The 26061-nt window shown below is 41.3% G+C and overlaps 1 protein-coding gene across 1 annotated transcript in view; it reads left to right on the top strand.

Annotated features, from left to right (window-relative positions):
• Positions 1 to 26061, top strand: part of pawr (PRKC, apoptosis, WT1, regulator) — a 116992-nt gene that overhangs the window by 50595 nt on the left and 40336 nt on the right. Inside the window, exon 3 of the mRNA XM_049566901.1 lies at positions 24373 to 24498. Coding sequence (XP_049422858.1) covers positions 24373 to 24498 — 126 coding nt within the window. The remainder of the gene's footprint in view (positions 1 to 24372; positions 24499 to 26061) is intronic.

Genomic DNA, 26061 nt, shown 5'->3' with positions numbered 1-26061 from the left:
AAGCTGAGTGCCATCTAGTTCCGTTATATTGGAGAGAAGGCAGACATCTCTACGGCTGATAACTCCAACACTCTGCAACTCACACCAAAACAATCTAGATTGATAAACAGCACTACAGGTAAGAGGAACAATGTGTATTGTTGATGTTGGTGTTACCTATACCTTAAATTCTATAAAATAAATCCTTAAAGAGACCACAGCTGAAGGCAGTTTGTGTCAGGTTACCTAAAGATAAAAGCAGTTTACAGGATTATCATTTGGGAGGGGATAATAACTGTTACAAAATAAAAGAGCACAGAGAAATTATAGATTCAAAAAGCAACAAAATTAAAATCACCTGTGATCATTCTGGCACAGAAATCCTACTCTGGCATATGTGGACCTGCATATGCATACTGACCATTCAGCCACGCTGATGTTTACCAGGACAGCTTATAATCTTTCTCCTGTGAGACTCCATGATGGCAGCACCTGTGTTTGTCAGGAGATGTGACACAACCGCAAACCTTTTATTGCCAGGTGTGTTGTTCAGGTGCTGGCCGGAAAACAGGATGGTTAAGCACTGCCATCAGGTGCCCTCAGGCTGCTACTGCTCTCCAGCTGCATGCACGCACGCACACACACACTCACTGAGGGCGAGGCTGACTTTCCACTTCGTGTTCGCTCAACAGCTGTCTTCATAATCAGTCACTCAGCAGGTACAGGCCGTCTCGGATGTACGCTTATGTTCTGTGCGGAGGAGTCTGTGGTATTCCACACACAGACATCGAAGGGCTTTGTATTTCTTTTGGTAAAAGCGAAGAAAAATATCCTCTCCACTTTGCCACACGGCACTTTGAATGTTTGTTGCTTTGCGCTCTTGAGTTGGACACGCAAACATTAGCTGGTTCTGGTGCGTAATGCGATAATTGGGGTCATCAAAAGGACTGCATTCTTACAGCAGCTGCAGGAAATACTTGAGTTCCGCCCATGTGAAATAATTTTAGTTCAGTTTAGTTGACCTTACCAGGAGAAAGACATCAAACCAAAAATACAGACATTTCAAAAGTCCAGTGCTCATTACTGTTGTGGTCCTTGATGTGACCGGATGACATTGTAAGACTAACCAAACTAACACAATTAATGCTAATATAATAAAAAAAAAAAAGTTATACAAAGGACTGTGGAGTACATACCATTACACCCTGTCTGTGTGTGGACACATCAATGTAGGCAGAAGATCAGTGAGTTCAAGCCTCTGTCAGGAATCGTTAACTGAAAATGAAACAGTTTTGAGCAGTTCTGGATAATTGGGAACAAGCTCCCACTGAGATCCTGACACAGTACCTAACATACTGAGACACCCAACATATCTAGAATTAAAAATGCCCCAGTTTCCCTGGACAACCAAATTTGAATCACTGTCAAGCATTTCCTTTAGCCCTTCAGTTAACTGTCGGCCCTTGTCTGTATCCTTTACCATCCATAAAGAATATTCTACTTGTGTTAATTACGGTGAGGCTGCAGTCAGGTTTTTTCCATTAGAACTGGCAAACAGATAACTTGGAGATGAAAATGGAAAACGAAAATAGTGACCTTGACACAAACATGACTACCAATACTGATTTGTTTTTATTGGTTTTATTGACCTATTTTTATCCAGGATCGGTCTCATTGACATTAAAAGTCATTTTCAAGGGAGTCCTGACAAGAGAGGCAACAGCACAAGACAGACACAAACAGACAATACAATATAAACATCCTGAAAACACAGAGCAGTACAAGCAACTTAGCAAAAATGTACTGACCCCCCAACGTTTCTGTCGACAAGGTCCAGTTGTTAAAGAAATTAAACCTGGATCAGAATTATGCAGATCTGGAAATCTATCCATGTTTTGCCATCCAGGATCAGCAAATCCATCTTACTGTTGTGCCACATTGTCAAAACAACTTTGGAGTGGATCATCCTGATCCAAATATTAACTTTTCAAAATTACCAAATCTGGATAACCAGTGCTCTAAAGGCCCTGACACACTCACACTGTTAGTGAGCGTCTGTCCCCCCAATCTTTGCGGTGTAACCCACACCATTGGCCCTCAATGGCTTTTTTTTTTTTTTTTAACTGATTCAGCATGTTCAGTCGGCATCGGCGGAGCCCATTGGTGAAAGAAATCCCTCTAAATGGCAATTAAGTTGAGTGCACGAGAAGAGAAGCGGAAGTGAGGAAAGTAAACAAACAGATAAGTCAAGAGGGAGTGAGATCAAAACAAACTTGTTGATTATTTTTTTGCCACTGAGCTCTTAAGCAGAAATGTTTCATGATGGTTTCTGTTATTATTCACTGGCGGACGGTAAATACACTTTGTTCTTTCAACATTGGATTGTTGTGTATGTGCTAATTGGCGTCCGTCAAGATGGTCTTCCAGTTTCCCTTTTTGAATGATGACTACAGACTACCGGCAGGCGCAGAACATACGTGCCAATCGGCTGTTGGCTGTAGTCTTTGTGGTGTGCTCATGTGCAACTTTTTGGCCAAAATACGGGCAATGTGAGGTGATGAAACAGTCAGCTTTCAGTTTGGTGTGTCTGGGCCTTAAATGGGACCACACATCACAATCTAGGCTACGATTGGTGAAAAGAACAACAAGTTGAACAGCCAGCAAGGTCACTTTAAGTGTTTTTATTTTTTTAAAAAAAGAACTGTGTCATTGTAATTAATGAAGTTATAATTGGAAGTAAAATTAAGTATGTGTTTAATATTGACAGCTATTTGGGGAATTATGTTATGGGGACAAAATCATTTTATTTTTTATTGTGCTGAAAAGATTAATAGGTAGCCTGAGGTCTACTCTCTGCTTTATCACTGCAATGGTGAACGAATTAAGTGAAAATTATAAATAAATTTATTCATTTGACTAATTTAAAAGTTTTTAGTGCATTTTGTTTCTAAAATTCACCCTGAATCCCTGCCTTTTGTCGGGATCAGGATAGTCTGTAATCTGAAGTTCTGTACAACAGACAATGAAGGTTCAGTCCAGATCAAAACTGAAATATGTGATCTAATGAGATGTTAGATTCCTTTCTTTCTTTTGAGCAACCCATTTTCGAGATTTGATCCAAATCCAATAGCCAAAATCTGATCAGAGTACCTCTGAACAACTGGGCACTGGTCTTTCAAAATTGATTCATGTAAACCCAAATAAAAAACTTGTGATCAAAACTTGGCTAATCATTGATGGTAAACAAAAGTGCCAAACAGAACACCTTGCTTTGAACACAGCAAATCTGGATTTGCTGCCTATTGTAATAACCCTGTGAGGACGTTAACGTGCACATGTGTGGCCTAAATTAAACAGGCTAGAGTGGGTCTGTTGTGTGTGAGACAGAGATAGAGCAAAGCTTTGGAAAGTTTGTACTAACATAAAATAGCCAGTTTTGATTAATATGTTTTGAATACTGAAATATGTGTAATTACTCTGGCACCGTTATTGTTCCAGATCTTAAACCAAAAGCTGATGCCTTTTTTCCAGCTTTGAAACCAATGCTGAAATGTCCCGTTGAGCCCCGAACATGATTATTGATTGCAGTATATTGTAGTGTAGAGGATAGATGTGTTATTTTGCTTCTTTAAAAGGTAACTTTGTACATTTTGGATGATGTTGAGCAGTTTTATCATCAGGAAATCTAACAGTGTGTGAAAGCCGTTTGCACTGTGGTTTCTGCTGCCACTTTCCTCGCTTCCTGGATGCTCTGGACCTGGCTTTACTCCTGCCCAGCATGTCTGTGGTTCTTTTGATAGGGCTGTGAAACCTGAATAGTCCCCGAGTTGTTGGAGCTCTGAATGAGCGCGAGCCTTTGGCCAAGAAAACCCAGCGACGGCAGCCAAAAAACACGATGGCCGAAGAGAAAGGCAGCGAGCGCTGAATGGCACTTCTCTCTCGTTCTCATTAGATAAACCCAATCAACAGAGAGGCAGGACAGATATCTGCTCCTCAAGTGTCAGACCTCCACAATGGCCCAAAAACATCTCTTCTCTTTGTGAGCTGTCCATTATGAGAAGCGTCTGCTGACACAATACCTCTCCGTCTAAATGCCCGCTGCCAAATGGACGTGTTCAGTCCATGCCAGGTTGCGAGGTAGACCAGGGCCAGCACACTCAAGAAGCTTTGTGGGGTGAAATGGAAGAATGCTCTGGGATACCAGATGTTGTACAACCCATTTGGCATTGTGCTGTGAGCCAGGACGAGGATCGGCTACACATGTGACGAGATACCAGACATTCCAAGAAGGAAGTTGGGGAGAATTTGGAGGCTGCGGACCACAGCTCCAGGTCAGGGATCACATTTTAGTCTGCTGATAAAATGCCAGTAAGATAAGCAGTCATTAACTCTGAGGTACAAAATGTCTTTCCTATCCATCTCTAACACAAGTGCAAACATGCATACAGTGAGGTGTACAGCACATGCACTTATGTGAGTCCTCTGTGGGTGCTCATACAGAATTTAAAATGAAGATTGGCTCAGACATCAGATCACAGGTCCATTTAGATTGATTTTAATACCAGTTTGATGTGCTCGTGTACCCAAATTCTGGTGCAAGCATGCAATGAACACCTCAGTTTATAGTACAGCAGCGCATCAGATGAGTTGGTTTGTTTCCCCCTCAGGGTTTCTTTATTTGAGCATGACCATCAGTCTTCATCAGGGAATGGAGTCTGCTTAGTGAACTGCAAACTGAGGAAACTCCATCTGCTAATACATGCCATGAGAGATGTTTAAAGCTTGGGTAAAATGCTAGAAAGTGGATTAAATCAATACTATTTTTTTTAAACTACATTTCAGGATTGGATGAACTATTCTCAATGTGACGCTGGGACATCTAAGATTTTTAATACTCAGTATAAGCAGATAAAGTCATCAATTTTTTTTATTATTATTATTATTCAAATTTTTTAGCTGTTAGCAGCCGGTTGCCGGAACTAACTGCTGACAGAGGTTGTATTAGGTTATGTTATGATGCATTCAAGCTGTATTCAGTAAAAATGAGTGCCAAGTGAAGCTAAATTATAACATTCTTATGATGTGTTCAAATGTAATCTTGTAAAATGGAGGATTTGGGGAGAAACTTGAGGAAATACAGTTGTTTGAAGGATGTTTTCACAGCAATATTTGTAATTAGAGAGATAATTCTGACATATACAGTAAAAAGACTTTTAAAGCAGGTTTTATGTAGAAAAAATGTTTGTAATGTGAAAGAAGGTTATGTTAAAGGCTGTGTCAGAAATTTGTATGATTGAATTTGTGCTCATTCAAAGGTAGTGAAATGAAAGGCTGAATGACTTCAGAACAGTTCAGTTATTTTTTATAATGAAGATTTTTTTTGTTTCCCTGGCACAATGGGGAAAAAATAACAATAAAAACAGAATTACCACGACAAAATACATAGGTGAGATTGTTATTTTGAACATCATCCGAGAATCTCATCAGTGCATCCGTAGTATTCATCATTAAAAAAAAGGAATCCAAAAGACCGACAAGACAGAGTCAAAATGCTAGTTAGCTAGCTAGCACATTAACAATAAAACTTGATGAAGAAACAAAGGATATTTACAGTGTACAATAACACAAAAAATTATAAATCTGCTAAAGAGCCCCATGACTAAAGAAATAAACTGACCTCATATAACAAATTTCGATCTCAGGACCTCTCAATTTTAGTCATTTGTTTACTTTCCCCACTTCTGTCTCTGTTCCTGCGCACTGAGCTGTACCACTATTCAGAGGGATTTTTATCACCAGTGGGCTCTGCCAGCTTCAACTCCGATTCAATATGCTGAATTGGCTGAAAAGTCGTTAACAAGGGCCAACTTGTGACAACAGTGTGAGACACACTGCAAAGACTAGGGTGACAGATGCTCACCGACGGCCTGACATTTTTTATTTATTTATTTTTTATTGAACATTTAAGTACACACAGGACAAATAGACAAGTACAGAACAGTATGGAACAAGGGGCAATTACAGAACAAACAAACAAACTAACAAAACAAAAACAAAAGCAAATCAATAAGTCAATGTCATCATCAAGTTTTTCTAACTCAAAACAAATCAAGAACAAGAGGGCTATGCTAAGGAGTATTGAGCAGACCTACTGAGGGGTGTCAAATTTCTTGGTGTGAGAAAAAAGAGAGAAAGGAGAAAAAACAATGTGATGTGGTGTTTGGAGTGATCAGCTCTCGATAAATTGTAAAAATGGGGACCAGATGTTGTTGTAATAGGTGATATTTTCTTTTATGGGAAATGAGAGTTTTTCTAAATTTGAGTGTTGCGTTAACAAGTTGTACCAGTGGGTTAGTAATAATTTAGTTCGGTCTTTCCAGTTGAGTAAAATGTTTTTTTGTTGGTTTTTTTTGGCCACAGCTGTAGAGACATTGACAGGCGGCTGATTTCGGCTTGTTGTGTCAGGTCTCTAACATGTAGATAGGCCACCATGACGTCACATTGTTATATTTTTGAGATAAAAACCGAAATAGCCGGACTATGGAGGAGCAAGAGAGGATAGAGTATGATGTGTGACATACAAAAGCAACAGGATGTTCTGTGCTCTGTGCCTTTTCCTTCTTGGCTTTTCATCCTCCTTTTTCCGCTTTGTATGATTTTTAACTTCCTGTGTGTTTTTCTAAACCCTACCTGTTTGGACGATGTGCCGTAGGATAGAAAACAACAGGCTACGGCAGCGGTTTTGTTCTGCCACTGGAAACATATGTAAAGTAAAAGTGTTGGAGCACCACCGCTGTGCAGCATATTGGTGAGAGTGGTGATTTTATCCTTTGTGCCGCACTGTGCAAAAAAGCACCAGAACAGGAAGGAAGAAAAAGTGCGCATGCCGGCAATATGGCGAAAACAAGATTAGGGGTTAGACAAAACACAGGACCACTTCCCCCCACAGCCTCCGTACGGCACACAGCAGGCACCCCGTTATTACTGCTGGTTTGCAGGAACAGGATTCATTACCGGGACGCAGGACTCAGGAGAGGTTACCGGGATAAAGACTCTAGCAGCAGTCACCACCAGCCTGCCCCCGCTGTCTCTTTCTGGCTTGAGTTACAGCCGTCCTGGTCTGTGGTCGGGACACACAGATGTTAAAACTATCTTACCCCTCTCAGGATGACCCACAGCTCTTGTCCCCACTGAGGGAGAGAACAGTTATTACTCAATGTCATGTATTAAGAGGATGAGTGTCAGGACGGCTGAACGTTTGTGTTCAGCAGATAACAACCATATTCATCAAATGTGCCATATAAATGCTGAATTCACTGAACATTGTATTTATTTAAACTTCTTAAATTATTGAATTCCTTCCTAAATGCCCACTTAATTTGTCCGTATTAATATCACCAGATTTTTTGGGTAAGTTTTGGTTTCCAAAAACGATGTATCCTTCTACATTGGATGTGACAAATATTTAGTATTCACTGATTTAAATCCATCACTGTGCAATAAAATCTCCAATTCTAATGGCAGACTCTTACAAGTTGCTTGAATTGTAAAATCCATCACAATGAACATTAAGTGTGCGTTAATTTTTGGCAGTGTTACATCATTGCAGATCATTTTAAGACTCGAGGTTCACCGTGATGGATTACATGACTCGTGTTTCAACTGCCAGCTAATAGATTTTCATACTGCACTTACAGTAAGAAATTCAAGCCTTTGGATAGCTGCAACAGCAGGATAAATATATGTTAAATGCAAATAATGGTGCTTTTAAGAGTATGACAGCATATATATGTCCTTACGTTTTATGTTCCCATCACTTAATTTAAGCTACATGATTCCCTCTGAGGAAATATTACGAAACTAGAAGAGCTAATAGTCCAGTCTTCCATGATCTGCAAATCTGTAAGTGTAACCACTATATATAGGCCCATGTCTGGATATATTTCCAAAACTATTAGCATGATGTCAAAATATGGCAAACAGAGGGGTCTACAGTCTGTGTTTGAAGGATATATCCAGGATGTCAAACTGACTCAGCAGCAACAACAGGTTAAAAAGACAAAGATAGTTAGAAGCTAAAGCCGAACTATAGGCTACAGATCACAGTGTAAAAGTGAACCACCACATCACTGCTGATCGCCACACAAGACAATGAATATAAAGGGAAACTTTGCTGATATTGAACCAGCTGTGTGGCATCGCAGTGTGTGCGGATGAATGGTGTTTGGTTTCACCCCAATCCTGCTGCCAGGACCTCCTCCAGCAGGGTTTGTGTAGGGAGCTCCAGGGGAGGCCAAACAGCCTTTATGTGCACACACTGCGATGACACACAGCTGGTGGAATATCAGCAAAGTTTCCCTGCTTCCCTTCACTGGTTCCTGTACAGCAGGGTCGGTCTTTGTTTCACTATTATAATCATTAAAAAGCAAAAGCAGCATGTGTATACATTCAGTAGGCTATATCTTCAGTAGCTAGCTAGCTAACCCTACACTTTTCAGGGTCTGATTTTGGAACAGGGAAGAAACGTAAATCTTTTTCCAACCTCTCCAAACTGAGAACATAACGTCCTGTGACTGTACAGTTGCACCTTTACGTCTTATACAACAGTTTGATGGGTAAAAACTGAGCTACAATTGAGTCCAGCAGAGATTAAGAGGTGAAGAAAATAAAATTGTACTGTAGCATAAAAAGCTGCGCCTCTTTATGTACAGTCTTTGTGCAGTCGAACACTGCCGCTGACCTGCAAATGGGGCTGTAACCCCAGGCTGCATCTCCTCCATTCAGAAGCAAGTCAACAGTGTTTATGAGGAGAAGGCTGATGCAAACACACAAAAAGATAAAGACCTCCAGCACATCAGGATAGGAGAGTTCAGCCTGCTCTTAATTTCCTGGGATGACAGTGTTTATACCTGGAGGAAACAGGATACAGAACACACATTTTTCAGGTTTTATGGGCTAAAAAGAAGCATGTTTGACCAGCATGCACTCACACACACTGGTAAATTGTGCCTTTATGGATTCATAACTAAGATTTAGCTAAGATGTACCACTTTTAAAATCCCTAATCCTGTCAGGAATAGAGGTGATGGTTTCTATCTTAAGAGGCAGAACTGGTGTTTTAAGTCATTTTATAAAGCACAACAGATCTGGCATTTTCTCTGCTGTTATCTAAAACCAATCTGTTATGCATAAATTCAACCACTAGCTAAATATTTATCAGGGATCCAAGGCAAAACCATGTAATTACACAATTTTCCATGATCTCGAATAATTCCGTGGCATTAAACGCAATCAGTTAATGTCATCCATTAGCAATGTTTTACACTTTTACAATTCCCATCATGTAACCCTTCATTTTGCCGTTTGACTCATTAAGTGTCACTCACGTGCAACTTTTAATTCCGCCTGCCTCTTGATTTCTATGCCCTCAATAAGCACTTAAGAACTCATCCACAGCAGGATCCTGGTTTGAATTGATAATGATTGTTTTGCACCTGAGGTTGACAGGCAAAATACTGCTGTTTTCCAGATTGATGTGGTGATTCATTGGGTTAACATTCAGTCAGGTAGAGCTCATACAGTGTCAGAGGTGTTAATATAAGCTTGGTAAACTGCCGTTACTCTTAAAGTCTGTCAGTTTGTGCACGCACAGAGGTCACAGTCGCAGGACTGTTATGGTCCACTGAGGGTCAGAGGCACAGCGTGGGGCTGCAGTAAGCCTGTTTAAAGCAGAGAAGAGTGTTATTTAAGGTCTCTCACTGGCTTCTTATACACTTCACTGTGTTGTAATCCACGTTGAAGAGCTCTCTTGGTCATACAGCAAGCTGTTTAAAGGCTTTACAAGAATGACTGACAGTCGATGAGATTTCTTCTTTATGCATGTAGCCACCATAGCTATGTAGTTGTGGATGTTTGCGTCCTTCAAAATGCAACTACATGTTGAGACTGCAGCGGCTACGCAGATATCAGAGTTTCTGGTGCTGGAAATGGTTTATAAGGGGCAGTATTAAGGAAGTGAAAACAAGACTAAACCCACTAACAGCCACTGACATCTGGCTTTTGTCTTCACTGTGAAAGGTTACAATCAGCATTCATTTCCAGGACAAATTGCAGTAGTCACTAGGGTTGGGTACCAATCTTGATATAAGGTTACTGACCGAATTATTGAAAAGGAGACTGAATAAGTAAAAGATGTAAAAAAGAAATGACTGTGTACCATTTTCACTGGCCTTCATGCTGCTTTCTATTGTTTACTAATCTCTATAAACAGATATCTGCATGTTCCCGACTTAAGTCGGGAACACTTTAGTCAAAGAAACCTTTATTTCCATTTGCAGTATTATATTTGGAATTATGGCTCTGTTTTGGGGCCTCTCTGCTTTTCCTCAGGCCCACACAGAAAGCCTCTTCCTAGCGCTTATGTGGAAAGCCATAAGGCAGAGAGAGCAAACCTCCCTGCCCTTCCATGCGCCTACGTGGAAAGCCTAAGGCAGAGAGAGCACACATCTCCGCCGTTCTTTGTGTCTATGTGGAAAGCCAAAGGTAGAGACAGCAAACCTCCCTGCCCTTCCATGCACCTACGTGGAAAGCCTAAGACAGAGACAGCACACCTCCCTGCCCTTCCATGCACCTACGTGGAAAGCCTAAGGCAGAGAGCGCACACCTCTCTGCCCTTCTGCATGCGCCTACGTGGAAAGCCTGAGGTAGGAACAGCAAACCTTCCTGCCCTTCCATGCGCCTATGTGGAAAGCCTAAGGCAAAAAGAGCACATCTCCTCCCTTCCTAGCGCTTCCATGGAAAGCCTTCAGGCAGAGAGAGCACACTTCTCTGCCCTTCCATGCAGCTATGTGAAAAGCCTAAGGCAAAGAGAACACACCTCTCCGCCCTTCTGTGTGTCTATGTGGAAAGCCTAAGGCGGAGACAACACACCTCTCAGCCCTTCTTATGCCTACATGGAAAACCTAAGGCAGAGACAGCAAACATCCCTGCCCTTCCATGCACCTACTTGGAAAGCGTAAGGCAGAGAGCGCACACCTCTCTGCCCTTCCATGTGCCTACGTGAAAAGCCTAAGGCAAAGAGAGCACACCTCCGTTTTCCATCACATTTGTGACGTCAAAGAGGACACCCCAGAAAACAAAACAAAATAGAAGGGCATCCTGTCGCCTATTATTAGCAGGTTTTCCTGTGTTTAAAAAGCCTGCATGTAAGCGCTAATTTTGGTGGAAAAAAAGGGGCAAGTCATCCTCTAGCTCTCAGTAACACACAAAGCTTATGCTCGCCGCAGTTCTTCATCCTTGTCATCATTATAATCATGTAAAATGTGTATTTTCTGAGATTGTGTTGCTGTAAATCACAAAGAAAATGAGAAATGTCAACACAGTTACTGCGGGGAATATAATGAAAGCACAATACGACCTGATAATGTACAATTTATCTCCCTGTTGTTGCACTGAGCTATCAGTGGCTGATATCCAACTATAACCAAAAGTTAAGCTGTAAAATATCTATTTGGGGACCAATGTTAAACCCCTGCATCAAGTATAAACTCGATTTTAGAGCCTAACCGATACTGGAGGCCAATAACAATGCAGGAAACCCTGATATTTCATACTTTAAGAGAGATCATGTCAAATACTACCAACGAAATATTTATCATTGTCGTTTTGTGCTTAGCATCTTCTTTTTCAGTAACTGGAAACGTGCATGTAAATGCTGATATCAACTTGCTGATGTATTGCTCAGCTCTAGTTTAATGCCTCTTGCTAAGCCAGACATCTCTGAGCAGGGGCCGTGTGGTTTTCTGTGGAGGTCTGCGGTGTTGGAGTGTAAAGAAGTCCCATTTACATAGAGAGAATCCGCCTGACCCCCCCCCCCCCCCTTCCACACACACACACACACACACACACACACACACAAACACACCCACAGTTAGACTCTTTACGAGCCTGGATGAAAACCGCTGCTCCGTTCCAACCTACTGTGGAGGTTATAGACCAGAGAACAAGTTTGGCAAACTTAAAGTGTGCGTAGAGCTGTTTCCCACACATGTATTAAAGTTTTTTCAGACAGTCAAAGATCTCTGCTTGGCCCTGGTGAATCTGAGCAGCCTGCCCTCAGGCCTCAGCTCTGTCTGATACATCCAGAGGAATGCTGATGCTGCTATCTCTGGGTCAACAATCACAGCCGGACCCCTGTTGTTTGTTTGTCAAAGGCCCTTTTTTTAACCGCACCCCCCGTGTAAAGCAAACTCATTTTGAGGTCTGGCTGAGTGCTGATTAAAATATTATAATCTCACTTGGAGTGAAAATGAGGGTCAAGAGGACTTCAAGTTCAAAGCTAAAGAGTGCAAGGCTTTCACTTGATAAACACATGATTTTTAAAGAAAGCAACCCGGGGGCTTTGTGGCCAATAAAAGCTTTGATTCTTGGGAATGTCCTGTACGCTGTTTGACTCGACTCTGTCCCCAGACAACCCTTTAAAAAAAGACCCTGTTTTGCATTTTTTTGGGGACTTAAATCAAATAAAGAGGCATCAGATTTTGGAAAGAGTGAATGAAACCAGAGCGGCTGCGGTGATAAATCATAAATGGAATGGTGGTAAATCACGACAGTGCGCAGCTTTAGTTTTACCGTGAAATGGTTTTTAATCTGCTCTAATGCCTTTTATATTTTTCTTCCTTTCATTACTCTTCCTCCTCAGTTCGGTGTCGGGCTGTGTGACATAATTATGCTGCCATTTTGGCCGCAACATGAGAGTTTGATCTCAGGAAAGCCGACTGGTTCAATAAAAGTTGAGCAAAAATTGTTTGAGAAAATCTTTTGCATGCTTAAATAAAATGGAGGCCGACTTTGAATATCTGCCACAAGGCATACTACTAACAGCTTGATGATATTTTGATTACAGATGATTTTGGATAAAGGTCACAGCAGGTGACAGAATGTATTATCTCTTCCTAAAGGGTTAGATGTGATATTTTTTTGCCACAGATCCGTTGAGGTCTAGTCACACCTGTTTTTTTGAGTCTGTCAAATGATGTCTCATTCCTGCTCTGAGTTGGCGTACCCCTCCTGGACCTAACACTGACCTTGGCAGTCTGTAGTGTCACATTAATCAGCCAGCAGCTCCGGGGCGGATGTCCTCACTTTGATCTCTGCCATACCTGAGCGCAGCGCTGTGCCTGTCTGTGCTGATGCCTGAGCTGACTGGCAGTGCCGATTAAAAGACAGTGGGCATCGTTGTGCCAGTGTCCCTCTTCTCTAATAGATCATCTTAATGAAGTCACTGTGCTGTGGCGAGTGACAGGTGATTAATATACACAAGTCATTAGGCCTGTTGTATGAGAGCGTGCCTCTGGCGGAGGTGCCCTTTGCTCGTTTAGAGATAAATCTGAGAGCTAAGTGGACAGGACACTGGCAGGGTGACGAGGCAGCATGGAAGTTCATATTGGATCATATTCAGGTTCATAATCATATTGTGGGGTTCTAGTAGAACATGTTTACATGTTTTAATATTCATGAAACACTGTTTTTAACCACTTGTCTCTTTAAACCCCCCATCCTGGAAAAGCCCAGTCTGCTCTGATTGGTCAGTATTTCCAGGTCTTCTGTATCTGTACTCTCTGCATCTGCATTGTCATTGCAGCCAGGAAGTTGCTGTAATGGAGTGCAGTGTAATTTTTACCATGAAAAACCTCCAATAAGAGCTTCTAGACCAAAATCTACAACATCAGGAACCAAGATTACATGTTTCCCATATGTTAGCATGTAGCTCCATGTTGCAATGTATTTGCAGCCAAGAAATGATTGTAATGGAGTATAGCGGCACTTTTTACCGTGAAAAATCACGAATTAAGCCTCCAAATCAAAACTGTCACGACATTTTTCCCAGACATTAGTATGTAGCTACATGTAGCACTATACGTAAATACAAATACTTGCAGTAACATGCCAGGAGCAGATGACCATATAAAGAAATCTTAAGTGCTATATTGTAGGCAACTGGACTTCTCTACTGGAGGCTTCCTCAGTTCTCACTGAATGCCCTTTGACCGGTACGGGAATTCAAATTGAAATTCAAGAAACTCAGGCAAGTTCAGTTGCCTACGATATAGCACTTAAGATTACCATGACCTGGCTGACTGAGAATCTTCACCGATATAAAGAAATCCATCACAAGCTGACATCAGCTTGTAGCCAAAGTAGAGAACATTGGAAACAGAATATTTAGAACGGCCTGAGGTCAGAGGTTTTTGCTCACAGGGATTACCTCAAAGTTTACCTCAAAGCTCAATAGTATTGTTTAAAAAAGGTTCTCTGAGAAGAAGATTGTACTTCTATCAGTTTTTTAATAACTTGTCTAATCCTATATAATTAGACACTTTCAACTAGTGTTGTTTAAATGACCAACCATTCAACCTAAAGTCTCGTCCACATGTCTACTATGTGTAACTGTTCAGACACCTTGGTAGACAGCTAGTTGATTTGAATTGCAGACATATGTGAAATTAGTAGGGCTGCACCTGATTCAGAATGCCAGGTTTGGCTGTTAAATATGAATATTTGACAATTTGTTTTTTGTTTCTTTGCCCCATTTAATATAATAAACAAGCTAACTGCGCTGACGACGGATCGGAAATGCGCAACAGCATTTTCAAACAGTAAATACACAACAGAACCTCACACAGTGTTAAGAAAAGTAATATTCTCACATCAGTTTTCCTTGTTCGGCAAAGACATCCAACTGTACATCTTTTGAATTCTCATTTCTCTTGGTCACAGAACAGAGACTGGCTTTATTGCCTTGTTAACTTGCACTTCATTCAGACCCGCCAAAAACAAAATAAAACTCAAACCTGTTACTCATCCCGCTAGTTAGTCCACTTTTCCAACATTCAAAAACTCTTAATCGTTTCTGGCTGGCTGTTTGCAGTCCTGTGCACGCGGCCAATGTCGGCATTATTCCTCCACCACTTGGCGTCACATTCAGTACGTTTACGTGGACAGTTTAATTCCACTTTCATTCGGAATGAAAGGCCATTCCGATTAAAAGTGGTCATGCAAACGGTCATTCCGAGTGAAAAATGGTCATTCTCATTGAAAATTAAATTCAATTAAAGGGCGTGGTTTATTCCGTTTGTCATTCCGAATGAAAGAATTTTGTGTGCATGTATACGAGTTCATTCTGGTCTTTCTATTTCCTTGCCCTTCTGGCGTGATGACGTATATAGCGCGCATAGCAACGGGCTGAATCATTGCACTCACCGGTTTCCATTCGCCACAGCACGGTCTTCTGTCTCCCTTCTTCGACCTTCTACCTCGCCTTCTCCTCCTCAACAGACGAAGCATTAGCAGAACAAGGTTGTTGTTGTACCGCTGCTTCAAGAATATAAGCAAAACAAGCCCGAAAAAGGCACTAAGAACGCCGTCGTCAAGCATCTTGTTATCCAGAGCAAGGACTACAGTGTTTTCTTCCGGTAAACGTAAACACGTAACATCCGCCCCGCCCCCTATCCAGTCAGAAACCTTCCCTGCCCCAAACCTTGCACAGACCCAAATAAAGGCGATTGAACTGATCTCCTGTGTAAGCCCTCATTCGGAATGAATATTTCTCATGTAAACTACCTGGAAACACTTTAATTCCGAATGATTTCATTCAGATTTATTTCATTCTGAATGAGAGGCCATTATGTTACCGTAGCCAGTGTCTTTTAGTTTCGTTGCCTGTTCTGTTAGTAGAGTTCGGAGACTGACCCCTAGTGGCGTGTGCTGTGCACTACATACAGTGAGTTTAATAGAAAGAGTAGCACCCGTGTTTATGACGGTATTGAAAATCATACCTTCGCGATTTCTGAATACCTTGGTATACTGTGATACCGCCCATGTCTATCTGTTAACAAACATGATTTGGTTTATACTGGTAATATAAATGTTGGATCATATTTCCCAGGCCTTATTTAGATTACGATCATTTTTAGGGAGGGTTTATTAAATACTTACCATAGAAAATGCATTCCCAGAACAGTGTATGATCATGTATTGCCATTATTAGTGACCAAAGTGCCCTTTTCCAAATAACAGACTGCTGTTTCTCATGTAAAAGCACCAGATCAGGGTCAGTAAGTGGCAACTGTTCATTCCTAGTCAAATGACATTGAAAGAAAGATGAAGTGAACCTTGGATAGAACTGTTATAAACAGATAGACTGTAGATTTAACATTCTGATTACTGGTTACAGGCCAAATGGTAATATTACTCTATGTGTTTGCATTACTGCACCAGTGTTTGTCATGGATGCCACTGCAGCTACAACTGCCTCTGTTGTGTCAGTGCTCAACAGTGTTTTTGTGGAGACTTGAAGTCATTTTGAAACATCACCTTGTCTTTGTTAAGTCAACAATAAGGGGAGGAATGCACAGCATGTTTCACTTTGAGTCTATATTTATTTGCACATGTTAAATCAGACAAATGATAAAGACAGTGTGCAGGGAAAATGAAATCCAAGAAGGGCTCAATCTCACCTCCAGGATAATAAAATGTGTCGAAGACATATGTAAGTTATGTAAGATCCCTGTGTCTTATTCATGACCTCAGCTTGTAAAATGTTTTTACATGCATTTTACAAACGCAGATTAATGTAGAATGAGCTCCCTCATTGCTATTTTGGAATCTATGTTCTGTGTTAACCTCGTCTGAGCTTATTTTATGGTGAAAAGAATCATATGGAGCATTAATCCTTACTTAATACTTCATTTAGAGCCCAGTTATTATTACATGAGGCTGTTTCAAATGTTTCTGTGCACATAAAATGCTAAATTCCTCAGAACAGTCTCCCCTGTCTGAGTGTACATTTGAGTGACATCAGCCTTTGGCATTCCATCATTCCTTTCCTTTTTTGAGTCAAATGCTGTGGGTGTACTGCCATACAATAAACTCAGCTCACTCAAATTAACCATGAGACTGCGTCACTTTGACAGTCACTCTAAAGGCAAATGTCAGAGTGGGACCTAAAGCTTGCTGCCTGCTGTTGTGCAGACAAAGACTCAGATGCATTCAGATATTTGCAGCCAGGGGCTTTAGAATAGATGACTGATCATTTTCCTCCCCGAAGAGAGAGTTTCCAACCACAACAGACTTTGCAATAGACCGTGAAGCTCCACTCCAGATGTAGCTTCTTGAATTCTTCATGTGCAGAGTGACGGACATGAGTCTGGAGGCTGCAGCACACCAGGATACGTGTTTTACTTGTTTTACTAAAGTAAACACTCTTGTGAGGCCCTGACTCTCATCCCTGCTGTAAACAGGAAGCAGGGATGATTCTGGAAATCTGGCTGCTTCTTCTCAGCTCATGCTCATCTTTTTAATCTCTTTAACTTGAGTCCACCATGAGTCCATGTTGATCAAGTTATTATGTGTATCAACTTTGGGGTGCATTTCACAGTATTCACCTAAATTATAGCCAATTAGGGGGCAATTAATCATGGATGATTGTATAATGACTTCAATTCCAGGATTATTAGTCATGTAATTCAGCAATATTGTTGAGCAACCTAAATTTGGTGGCCAGAGCACATTTTTAATGGCCCACATGTAAATTTACATAAAAACAATAGCCTACAGAAAAGGCAATTTAACACAAGACAAGGGCCGTACACATGCTGCATCTTTAGCAGCCTGGAAAACGTAAGGTCGGGCACTGGGTGCTACTTTTGTGCCTTTTTTGAGCCAGCCTTCAAGAGCGTGGCAGCAGCTTGCGTCTGCGGTTGCCAAGCAACTTTAGCAAGTACAGTATCAAAGCCTATTTATCTGAAAGTGGAGAGCTGATATTCTTCCAGGAGCTGTTTTTAAGTGTGTAGGCCTATCGTCCGTGGGACAGATGTAAAGCTCTGGCAGCCCTGCATTAAAATGATCAACTTCTCCATATTTATCACAGACTGATTTACAGAAGAAGGAAAAGATACCTGTTATTTGTGATAAAATATCACCAAATAAAGCCATATGAAACGTGAAAGTTATGATTCCACTTTCTCGGCAGTATATCTCTGCCAAAAATAGTGGTAGGAGTGAGACTCTTACCTTTTATAAAAGATCTAAGTCCCTGCTAATAGGTCCGCATAAGATCGTGAGTAATCCTTTAACTTTTCCCGTCGAAAAACGGCATGACACGACTTGTCACCACTCATCGCGATTTTGGACTTTGTGTGTTTATGCTGCTCTGGTGTGAAATACATAATAAATAAAAGAAAAACAGTGTTATTTTTGAAAAGTCGAGAGCTTCCTGAAGCAATACCAAACATCACGTGGTTTGATGACGTAGTGCGCCTGTGAGATACCATTTAACAAAGGAGGGAGGGAGCGAGGAGGGAGGGAGTAAGGACGTCTGCGTCCGGGCGGAGTTAGAGAGGTTAATGTTCCTCTGTCAGCCAGCACACTACAGACCTTTAATGCTCACTTGTAGCTAACAACTAACAAGCTCTCCTCCCACTAATAACAACACGATGATGCGCTCCATTGTAGTTGCTCAATTCAATTTGTCATTTGCTAACAGTAGTTGTATGTATATACAAAACCCCTTTAGTCTTGCAGGCTTCCTCGGGAAGATCGCTTGTCTGTCGTTGGCACCGTTAGTCTCAAGCCCTCGCTAGCTGGTGACAAGTAATGTTGCTGTTTGCTGTTTCCGTAGAATGTTGAACTAAAAGAGGCAAATGAAACGGGATGTTTTTGGAACTGTAGGGTTGCGTTCAGAAAGGATCTCAGTATGGGCATTTTTATTTACTTAACCTTTCTCAAGACTGGTAATCTGATTGAGACAGGTGGTCTTAATCACAGAAGACCCTGGTAAAACTTTGTGGCCACAGGGGGCCATCTACCAGCGATATCTGGTGGCCATAAACTAACCTTTTGTTGCCCTGGGCCATCAGGCAACAGCACATCTCAAACTCTGATTTACTGTATTTTTTTAATCCACTTTAAAGTCCCAGTGAAGTATAATACTTTCTTCCATCTGGCATGATCAGATGCATCAGGGCAGCATGCACCCAACCAGCCAAAACTGTAATAAATGAAACTTTGCAGTACTTCATGCAAGACACAGAAGTCATTCTCCTAACAAGGTGGTGCATTTAAATATGGCCACCTACTCAATGATCCCTGCTACACCAATGCTGTCTCACACACCGCTGTTGCTGCTGGCAAAGCTTTACCTGCCACCCCAGCGTCCACCTTCCTAATTCAGAGTCCTAACAGGGCTCCAAGGTTAAAAAGGTATTTTAAGTCTTGCTTTGGGCCCACTCTTGTACACACAGGGGTTTTTACATTGCACTCCTCATTTTGGATTGGCATGCTGCTTGTCTTATCCAGGGGGCATCTTAAGAGTGGAGCCATCAGCACCAAGCTTAACTGTATTTCCATTTGTTGCATTAAATGGTTAAATCTCTGTGTTCCTGACTGAAAGATTGACAGTAGCAGACTTTAAAATGACCATTTTTGGAGCAAAGACGGCAGATGTGTTAGCTCTTTCTCCTGGATTGATACTGATCCAGATCTTTATCTGAGTCACACTGGTGCAAAAATATTTCTACAAATATTAAATATACACTACATAACATCATTTGTTTTATTCAGAACGATGTGTTATCTCAGAATATGTAAATAATCTGTCGGCTAGTACAAACTGTGCTCTCCTTTACAAACTTTAGGAGAGTGATCTGTTAAAGTGCCAAATCTACAGCCACTGACAGTGATTTTAAAGAACTGTGCTTTGTGTCTAAAAAAATGAACACATACCTCAAAACATTTAGTCAGCGCATCAGTCACTCATCCCTCCTCACCTTCCCTGCTTGTTTCCACATTTAAAGGTAAGGCATTTGCCAGAAAAATACACAGACTCATTTTTATAAATTCAGGGGCAAAAACATCCCTTATATGGTTGCACACAGATCCCCCTTTCCCTTTATTTGGAGGAGAAGAAATGCACAGCAATTTGGAATACTAGAGGGCAAAACGGGCTGCATCGCTTTCCAAAATAAACTCTGAGATTCCCAATTCCACATTTCAGGCAAGTTTGTGCATAGCAGAGTGGTTAGTCACTGTGCAATTCACTTTGTGTTGACACAGACGAACTTCTGTTTAATTTCAGTTTTTTAATCTCCAAAACCTCTGCGTTTCCCACATCTTAATCTTGAAGCGGTGCCCTGTTAAGCTGGCATTTATGAATTGTTGTGAGAAAAATTTCCCATTTAAGTACTAAATAGTGCAATCCAAAGCAAGAAGACAAACTATGGAAATGAAAATCTTTCTGGCAGTATTTATTGCAGTTCATGTTCCTGTGAGATTGTGTCCACTGCTGTGTACTTGTATGTTAGAGATGGAGAGGGAGCTGCTGAGCACTAAGTTACATCAGGAGGAGGAGAAGAGAGCGTCGAAAAGAAAAGGAGCTGGCGTTTTCCCCAAGGACGACTGATAAACCGTTTGGCAGGAAAGGCCTTGCAAATGACTGCATTCCTTGTTAACCTTGTAAGGCTATTTTTACCGCTAAAGGGCCTTTTGAGCGGGCACCTTTTGTTCGCCCTGCAGCATGAAACAGGAAAGACTGGTTTGCATTGTGACCCTCTGGGAGTTTGGCTCCGATCTCTGTCTCTCGTCACGATCCAACCATCCATCCTAATGCCGAGCCCTGTTTACGCAATGAATCTTCACCGCTCCCGACAGATGAACCCGGTACCTCTGCTGCACAGTTCACTGTAAAGCAATGCAAATAGGAAGCTGAGGCCGCGCACATATTTCATAATAAAGCTTAGATTACAAGAAGTAAAGTTGGAGGTTTTCCCAGGCAGTGTGCAAAGGCTCTGCCTGAATAATGAAAGCTGACTCCCCACTCCTCTGTCAAAGGGATGTTTGCTCTCTGCGTGTTTGTACATGTCTTTTATTGTGTTTTCAAGGGACATTCCACTGGTCAGAAATCCCCTCTGACTGTCCCTGGGAGGTGAAAGGCCCTCGAACAGGCCGTCTTCCTGTTGCCTGGCCAAAGAGTCCATCTAGTGTTTTGTAGTGTTTGAGCTGCAGCTCCTCAGGGATTCCTGGAAGTGAATGTGATCATGTCTTAAGAGGATTATAAGGGGGCTGTGGCTGTGTTGAGCCAGAGGTCAACATCGCTGTTATGGTGGGAATGACCTCGCTTGTCACTGTGCATCTGTCAGTGCGTCAGCGTGCACCGAAGTGACCGAGTTACTGTCGGCTTTCCTCTGCGGGGACCTGATTTCTTTACTTAGTGGAAATGAGAAGCTTGATTTTTTTTTTTTCTTTAAACCTTTAGGGATTACACAGACCTAATGAACGCAGCAAGATTTCTGTGGCTGATATCTCAACCTTGTTTACTAACAGAAGCCCATGTGCATGACAAAACTAAATACTGGGAAAGTACAGCTGAGGTAGAATTTGTGATGGGATTAAAGGAATACTTCACCCGCAAATGACCATTAGTATCAATTAATCACCCTATATTACTTTAGATTTGTAAGCGAAGAATCCAAAAACTGAGAAAATTCTTGATTATTTTAAAGTAAAACAGCAAAACTATATCAAATCATCCATTTACAAACTCTAACACAACTTTTGCAGTATAATCCAAGTCTCATTTTTCCAGTTGCATGTGCAGTACTTCACAGACAGACCCTTGCTGATGGAGAACTAAACTAAAAGTGAAACTTATCTGTGCTCTATTCAAGGCCAGACTCCTTTGTCAAAAACTGTAATTTTACCTCACTGAACACAGGAGCTGCTGGTCTACCTCTGCCTCGATCAGTTAGTTTGTTTTATGTTAATTTGTGATTTCTAGGGATGCACCGAATATTCGGTAACCGAATATATTCGGCCGAATATTGCAAAAAAACACACATTTGGTATTCGGTGGAATAAGTTAAAAGCAAGGCCGAATAATAACAGCGTGTTTTGATAATGCAGTCAAGCAGCGTGCCGTGACCAGCGGAGTGAAATGTCAGCAGTGTGGCGATCCGCCCGTCAGGCACTCGCATTTGCGACTAAAAATAGTTTTGAGCGAGCAAACTAGGCTTAAATCATTCAGCACGCTGTGCGAGCAGCCTACAGATTTCAACCAGCAGCAGAAACGAAAGGCGAATCCCACCGATTGTGGGTTGAACGGGGGTCACAGACACAGACAGTAATGTATTCCTGTCAAATACGGCGGCCATCGGCTTACTGGTGATGGAGAATTCGGCTCCAATAATATCCTCTTCTTGACATCATGACTGCCCAGAAGTACCCAAACAACCGAGCCAGCCGAACACAGGTATGTCATGTGTCAGAGGAGAAACGAGCTGTTCACGGCCCACAAACCTCACCACACTTTAGGGACTGTTCTTTACTTATGAAGGGGAGGAGGGTGGCTGGTTGATTCTTATTTTACTTATTTATTATTTTATTTTGATCTCCCCTATGTTAATCACTGATTGATGCTGTTTTTGAAGTGTGAATAAGTCAATAAGTAATTTATTCCACTGAAATATCATTGATGTATTATAGAAAAGTGATTTATCTTTTTATAAATGACAAAAGGCACATCTGCCTCATTTCCGCTGTGGTATCGTGATACTACTCAGAACCATGATATTTTCTTTGGTATCATACCGTGGGTCCCAATTTTGGTACCGTGACAACACTAATCTGGAGGGGGTTCATCTGCAAAAAGTAATGAAAAACTAAACAACGATATTCGGTACTCGGTATTCGGCCAAGTGTTTAATATGCTTCGGCTTCGGACACAAATTTTCATTTCGGTGCATCCCTAGTGATTTCAGTGAAGCCGAATTAACCCTTTGACGCACCAGAGTCACACAATATCAGAAACAAACTAACTGATGGAGACCAGCAGCTCCTGTGCTCCACGTTTGAGATGTCACAAGCACTTTTATAAAAACAGACTGATCAAAATAAAGTGCAAAGACAGGGATTTTATTACCCTGTTTGAAAATATACAGCTGCACAACAGTTACACCTCCAAAACACTAGTCAGTCGGTGGCAGGGTTTCTGTGAAGTGCTGTAAAGTTTAGTTGATTTAAAACACACATTAAACACACATTAAACATGGCTTAATAGAGACAATTTCAAACACAAGCACACAAATCAGCTTCACTATAACTCGCAGCATTCACAGACAAACACTTGTCTTTATCTGGACACATTTTCCCCACAAATACAACATGCTAATGTTATTAGCACAAGCCTATGGCATTTTACATTGTATAAATTAGCCTAGCACCTAGCAAACTTTTCCTCTACTCATATGAAGCCAGGGACAACAGCAACATTTAACATTACAAAATCCAGCTCCATTACATCTCACAGGGTCCACTGACAAAACAACTGTCTTATACTAAACACGTTTTCTAAACGAATATAACAAGCTAACGTTATTAGCACAAGCCTATGGCATTTTACATTGTATGAATTAGCCTAGTGACGAGCAGAGATTTCCTCTGCTCATATGAAGCCAGGATAAATCACACACAAGACTTAAAATACTATTTTTGTGGAGGCTTTATTGTCTTCACAATTTATTGTTTCTTATCTGTGAAATTAAAGTAAATAAAAACTTTGTTTCGACTGGGGGAAATGGTTTCAGCTTACAAAAACGCACACTGGTATGTGTCACGTAATGCAACTTGACCCTATATCGATATAAACAGTGTTGTCTAAATTTATGTCTTGCTTGAAAATATATGGGTATATCGTACATACCTGTTATATCGCCCAGCCTTAGGGTGAGTAATTGAGATACAAATGGTCATTTCGGGGGCAAAGTATTCCTTTAAAGGGAACATCAACACACACGGCTGTGCATCTTTGTATTCAAAATAATAAAACTGAGACTGAAACTGACACTAGAATAAAAATAAGTCACTTGTGATACATTCTCATGGCAAGGAAAAGTGCTCTCTGACAAATATAACAGTAAGTATGTAACACTTAAAACAAACCAACCATGGTTCAGAAATATGACCTGGTTAGTGAAGAAATAGATGACTGACAAGCTGCATGTAAACCCAGATTTCAGAGTAACCGTGAGCCTGTTTCACAGAAGTGATTTTCCAGCACAACAAATTGTGGCTGTGTCTCATTTCACAAATCATTGCTGACAAATGCACGAGTCCTACAGCGCTCCTGCATGCATATGTATGGGCTGCAAGTACGCCATTTGTTTTGATTAGAGAAAAGTGTCAAAAACGTGTTCTCTGATTTCTCCCTGGCCTAATCTGGTTTCTCCCTGTAACCTGATTCATTGTGTGTGTGCATATAAAAACAACATCTCGGTGACTGTACTCCCTCCAGCCGAGGCTGATCTAAGCTCATCTATCATTCTTTTCCTCCTCTTCTCTCAGAGCCTGGATGAGCTGGACGACGACGACGCAGGGGAGAAGAACAGGAGGGAGGAGGAGGAGCTGGTTCAGGCCAACACTTTCCAGAATGAGGCCATGACGGCTGACCCTGCCACTGGCCACTTAATGGTAAGAAATGACACTGGAGAAGGAAGGAGAGGAGAGCTACACACTCATATTTTCTCACTTCTGGTGACATCTAGCCGTGTTTTGGTTTATTTTGCCCAGGTTTTGGGTTTATAGAGAGGTCATTCAAATCTAAAAAAGGCTTTCAGCATCAAAGATTACATCCAACATAAAGTCTCTGCAGTACTGTCTGTGTATTCCAGTCTTTAGTGTCTGGAATAGACTCATATAATATTCTATTTTTCCTCCACTCTGAACTCAAGCAGACTGTTGTACAGACTGATACATGGGTGCTGCCAAACAGAGGCACTGTTGCTCAGGGAGACACCCAGAGAGCTCAGGAGCAGAGGTTGTGTGAAAAGCTGCAGTGATGCAAAACCCAAAGGTGTCTCGGCATTTCATCACCACTGTGAAATCAGCTAAAAGCAAAAAAGAAAATGCTGTTAAAGCTACTCTGGGAGATGGTTTCTCACAAGTCGGGGGCCTTTGGTTTTGGTGGTGTCAAATTCTTATCCATAAGGCTGGTTGATCTTAAAAAGCAGCTCATGTGACTTTGTAGAGAGATGGAGTTTGCTTGTAACAATGTAAGCTACTGATACTGATCGACTGAAATGGGACGTACAAAAAATGTGAACATCATTTGATCATAGTCATTTTTCAAACTAAAACATGAAATATTCAGTAGCTTCAGTTTCTATAATATGAGGATTTGCTGCTTCTCACAGCTTGAGTTCATTTATAAATTGAAAGTCTTTGGATTTTGGACCGTCAAAGGTATTTTTTTTACACCGAACACAAATAATTCTTGCAGATAAATCACCCGTCAATTTAAGAATTTGAGCCCATCTATGGCCCTTTTACAGAGAGATCGCACTAGAGGTTACACAGAGCCACATAATGGCAGCATCATTCTGCTCCAGTGTGTGATTATAGGCCGCATCCCTGCAGCGTGGAATCAAAAGAGGCTTGACGGATGTGACACTTACACAACAGTGCGGCCTCTAGTGTGACATAAAACATACACATCAGCAGCTCTTTACAAACCTAACAATGGTATAACATGACAACAACAGTCATTTATCGTCTCTGTTATATTATAAATATATGGCAGCTGATCTCATCTCGAGTGTAAGGAGCTCCCGGACCTCATTGTTTCCCATATTTGCAGATATTTACGGCCACTGTTCTTCCTCTTTGAGTTAGCCGCTAACTGCTAACCACTACACATAAGATGTCATCAAAAAGTCACACCCGTGCTGCCCATGGTCCCATCCTGTCGGGTGTCCTGCTTTTCCTTTCCTTTCCTTTCCTTTCCTTTCCTTTCCTTTCCTTTCCTTTCCTTTCTGTTCCTTTCCTTTCTGTTCCTTTCCTTTCACTTCCTTTCCTTCTCCTCTCCTCTCCTCTCCTCTCCTCTCCTCTCCTCTGCTTTAGTTTCCTGTCCATTCCTTTCCTTTCCTTTCCTTTCCTTTCCTCTTCTTTCCCCTCTCCTCTCCTCTCCTCTCCTTTCCTTTACTTGTATTTCCTTTCCTTTCTTTTTCTTTTCTTTTCTTTTCTTTTCTTTTTTCC

Source organism: Epinephelus fuscoguttatus, linkage group LG22 (assembly GCF_011397635.1).
Source record: "Epinephelus fuscoguttatus linkage group LG22, E.fuscoguttatus.final_Chr_v1".
Lineage (NCBI taxonomy): Eukaryota > Metazoa > Chordata > Actinopteri > Perciformes > Serranidae > Epinephelus > Epinephelus fuscoguttatus.
Note: the sequence above shows the minus strand (reverse complement) of the source record. Positions and strands in the feature narration are given on the sequence as shown.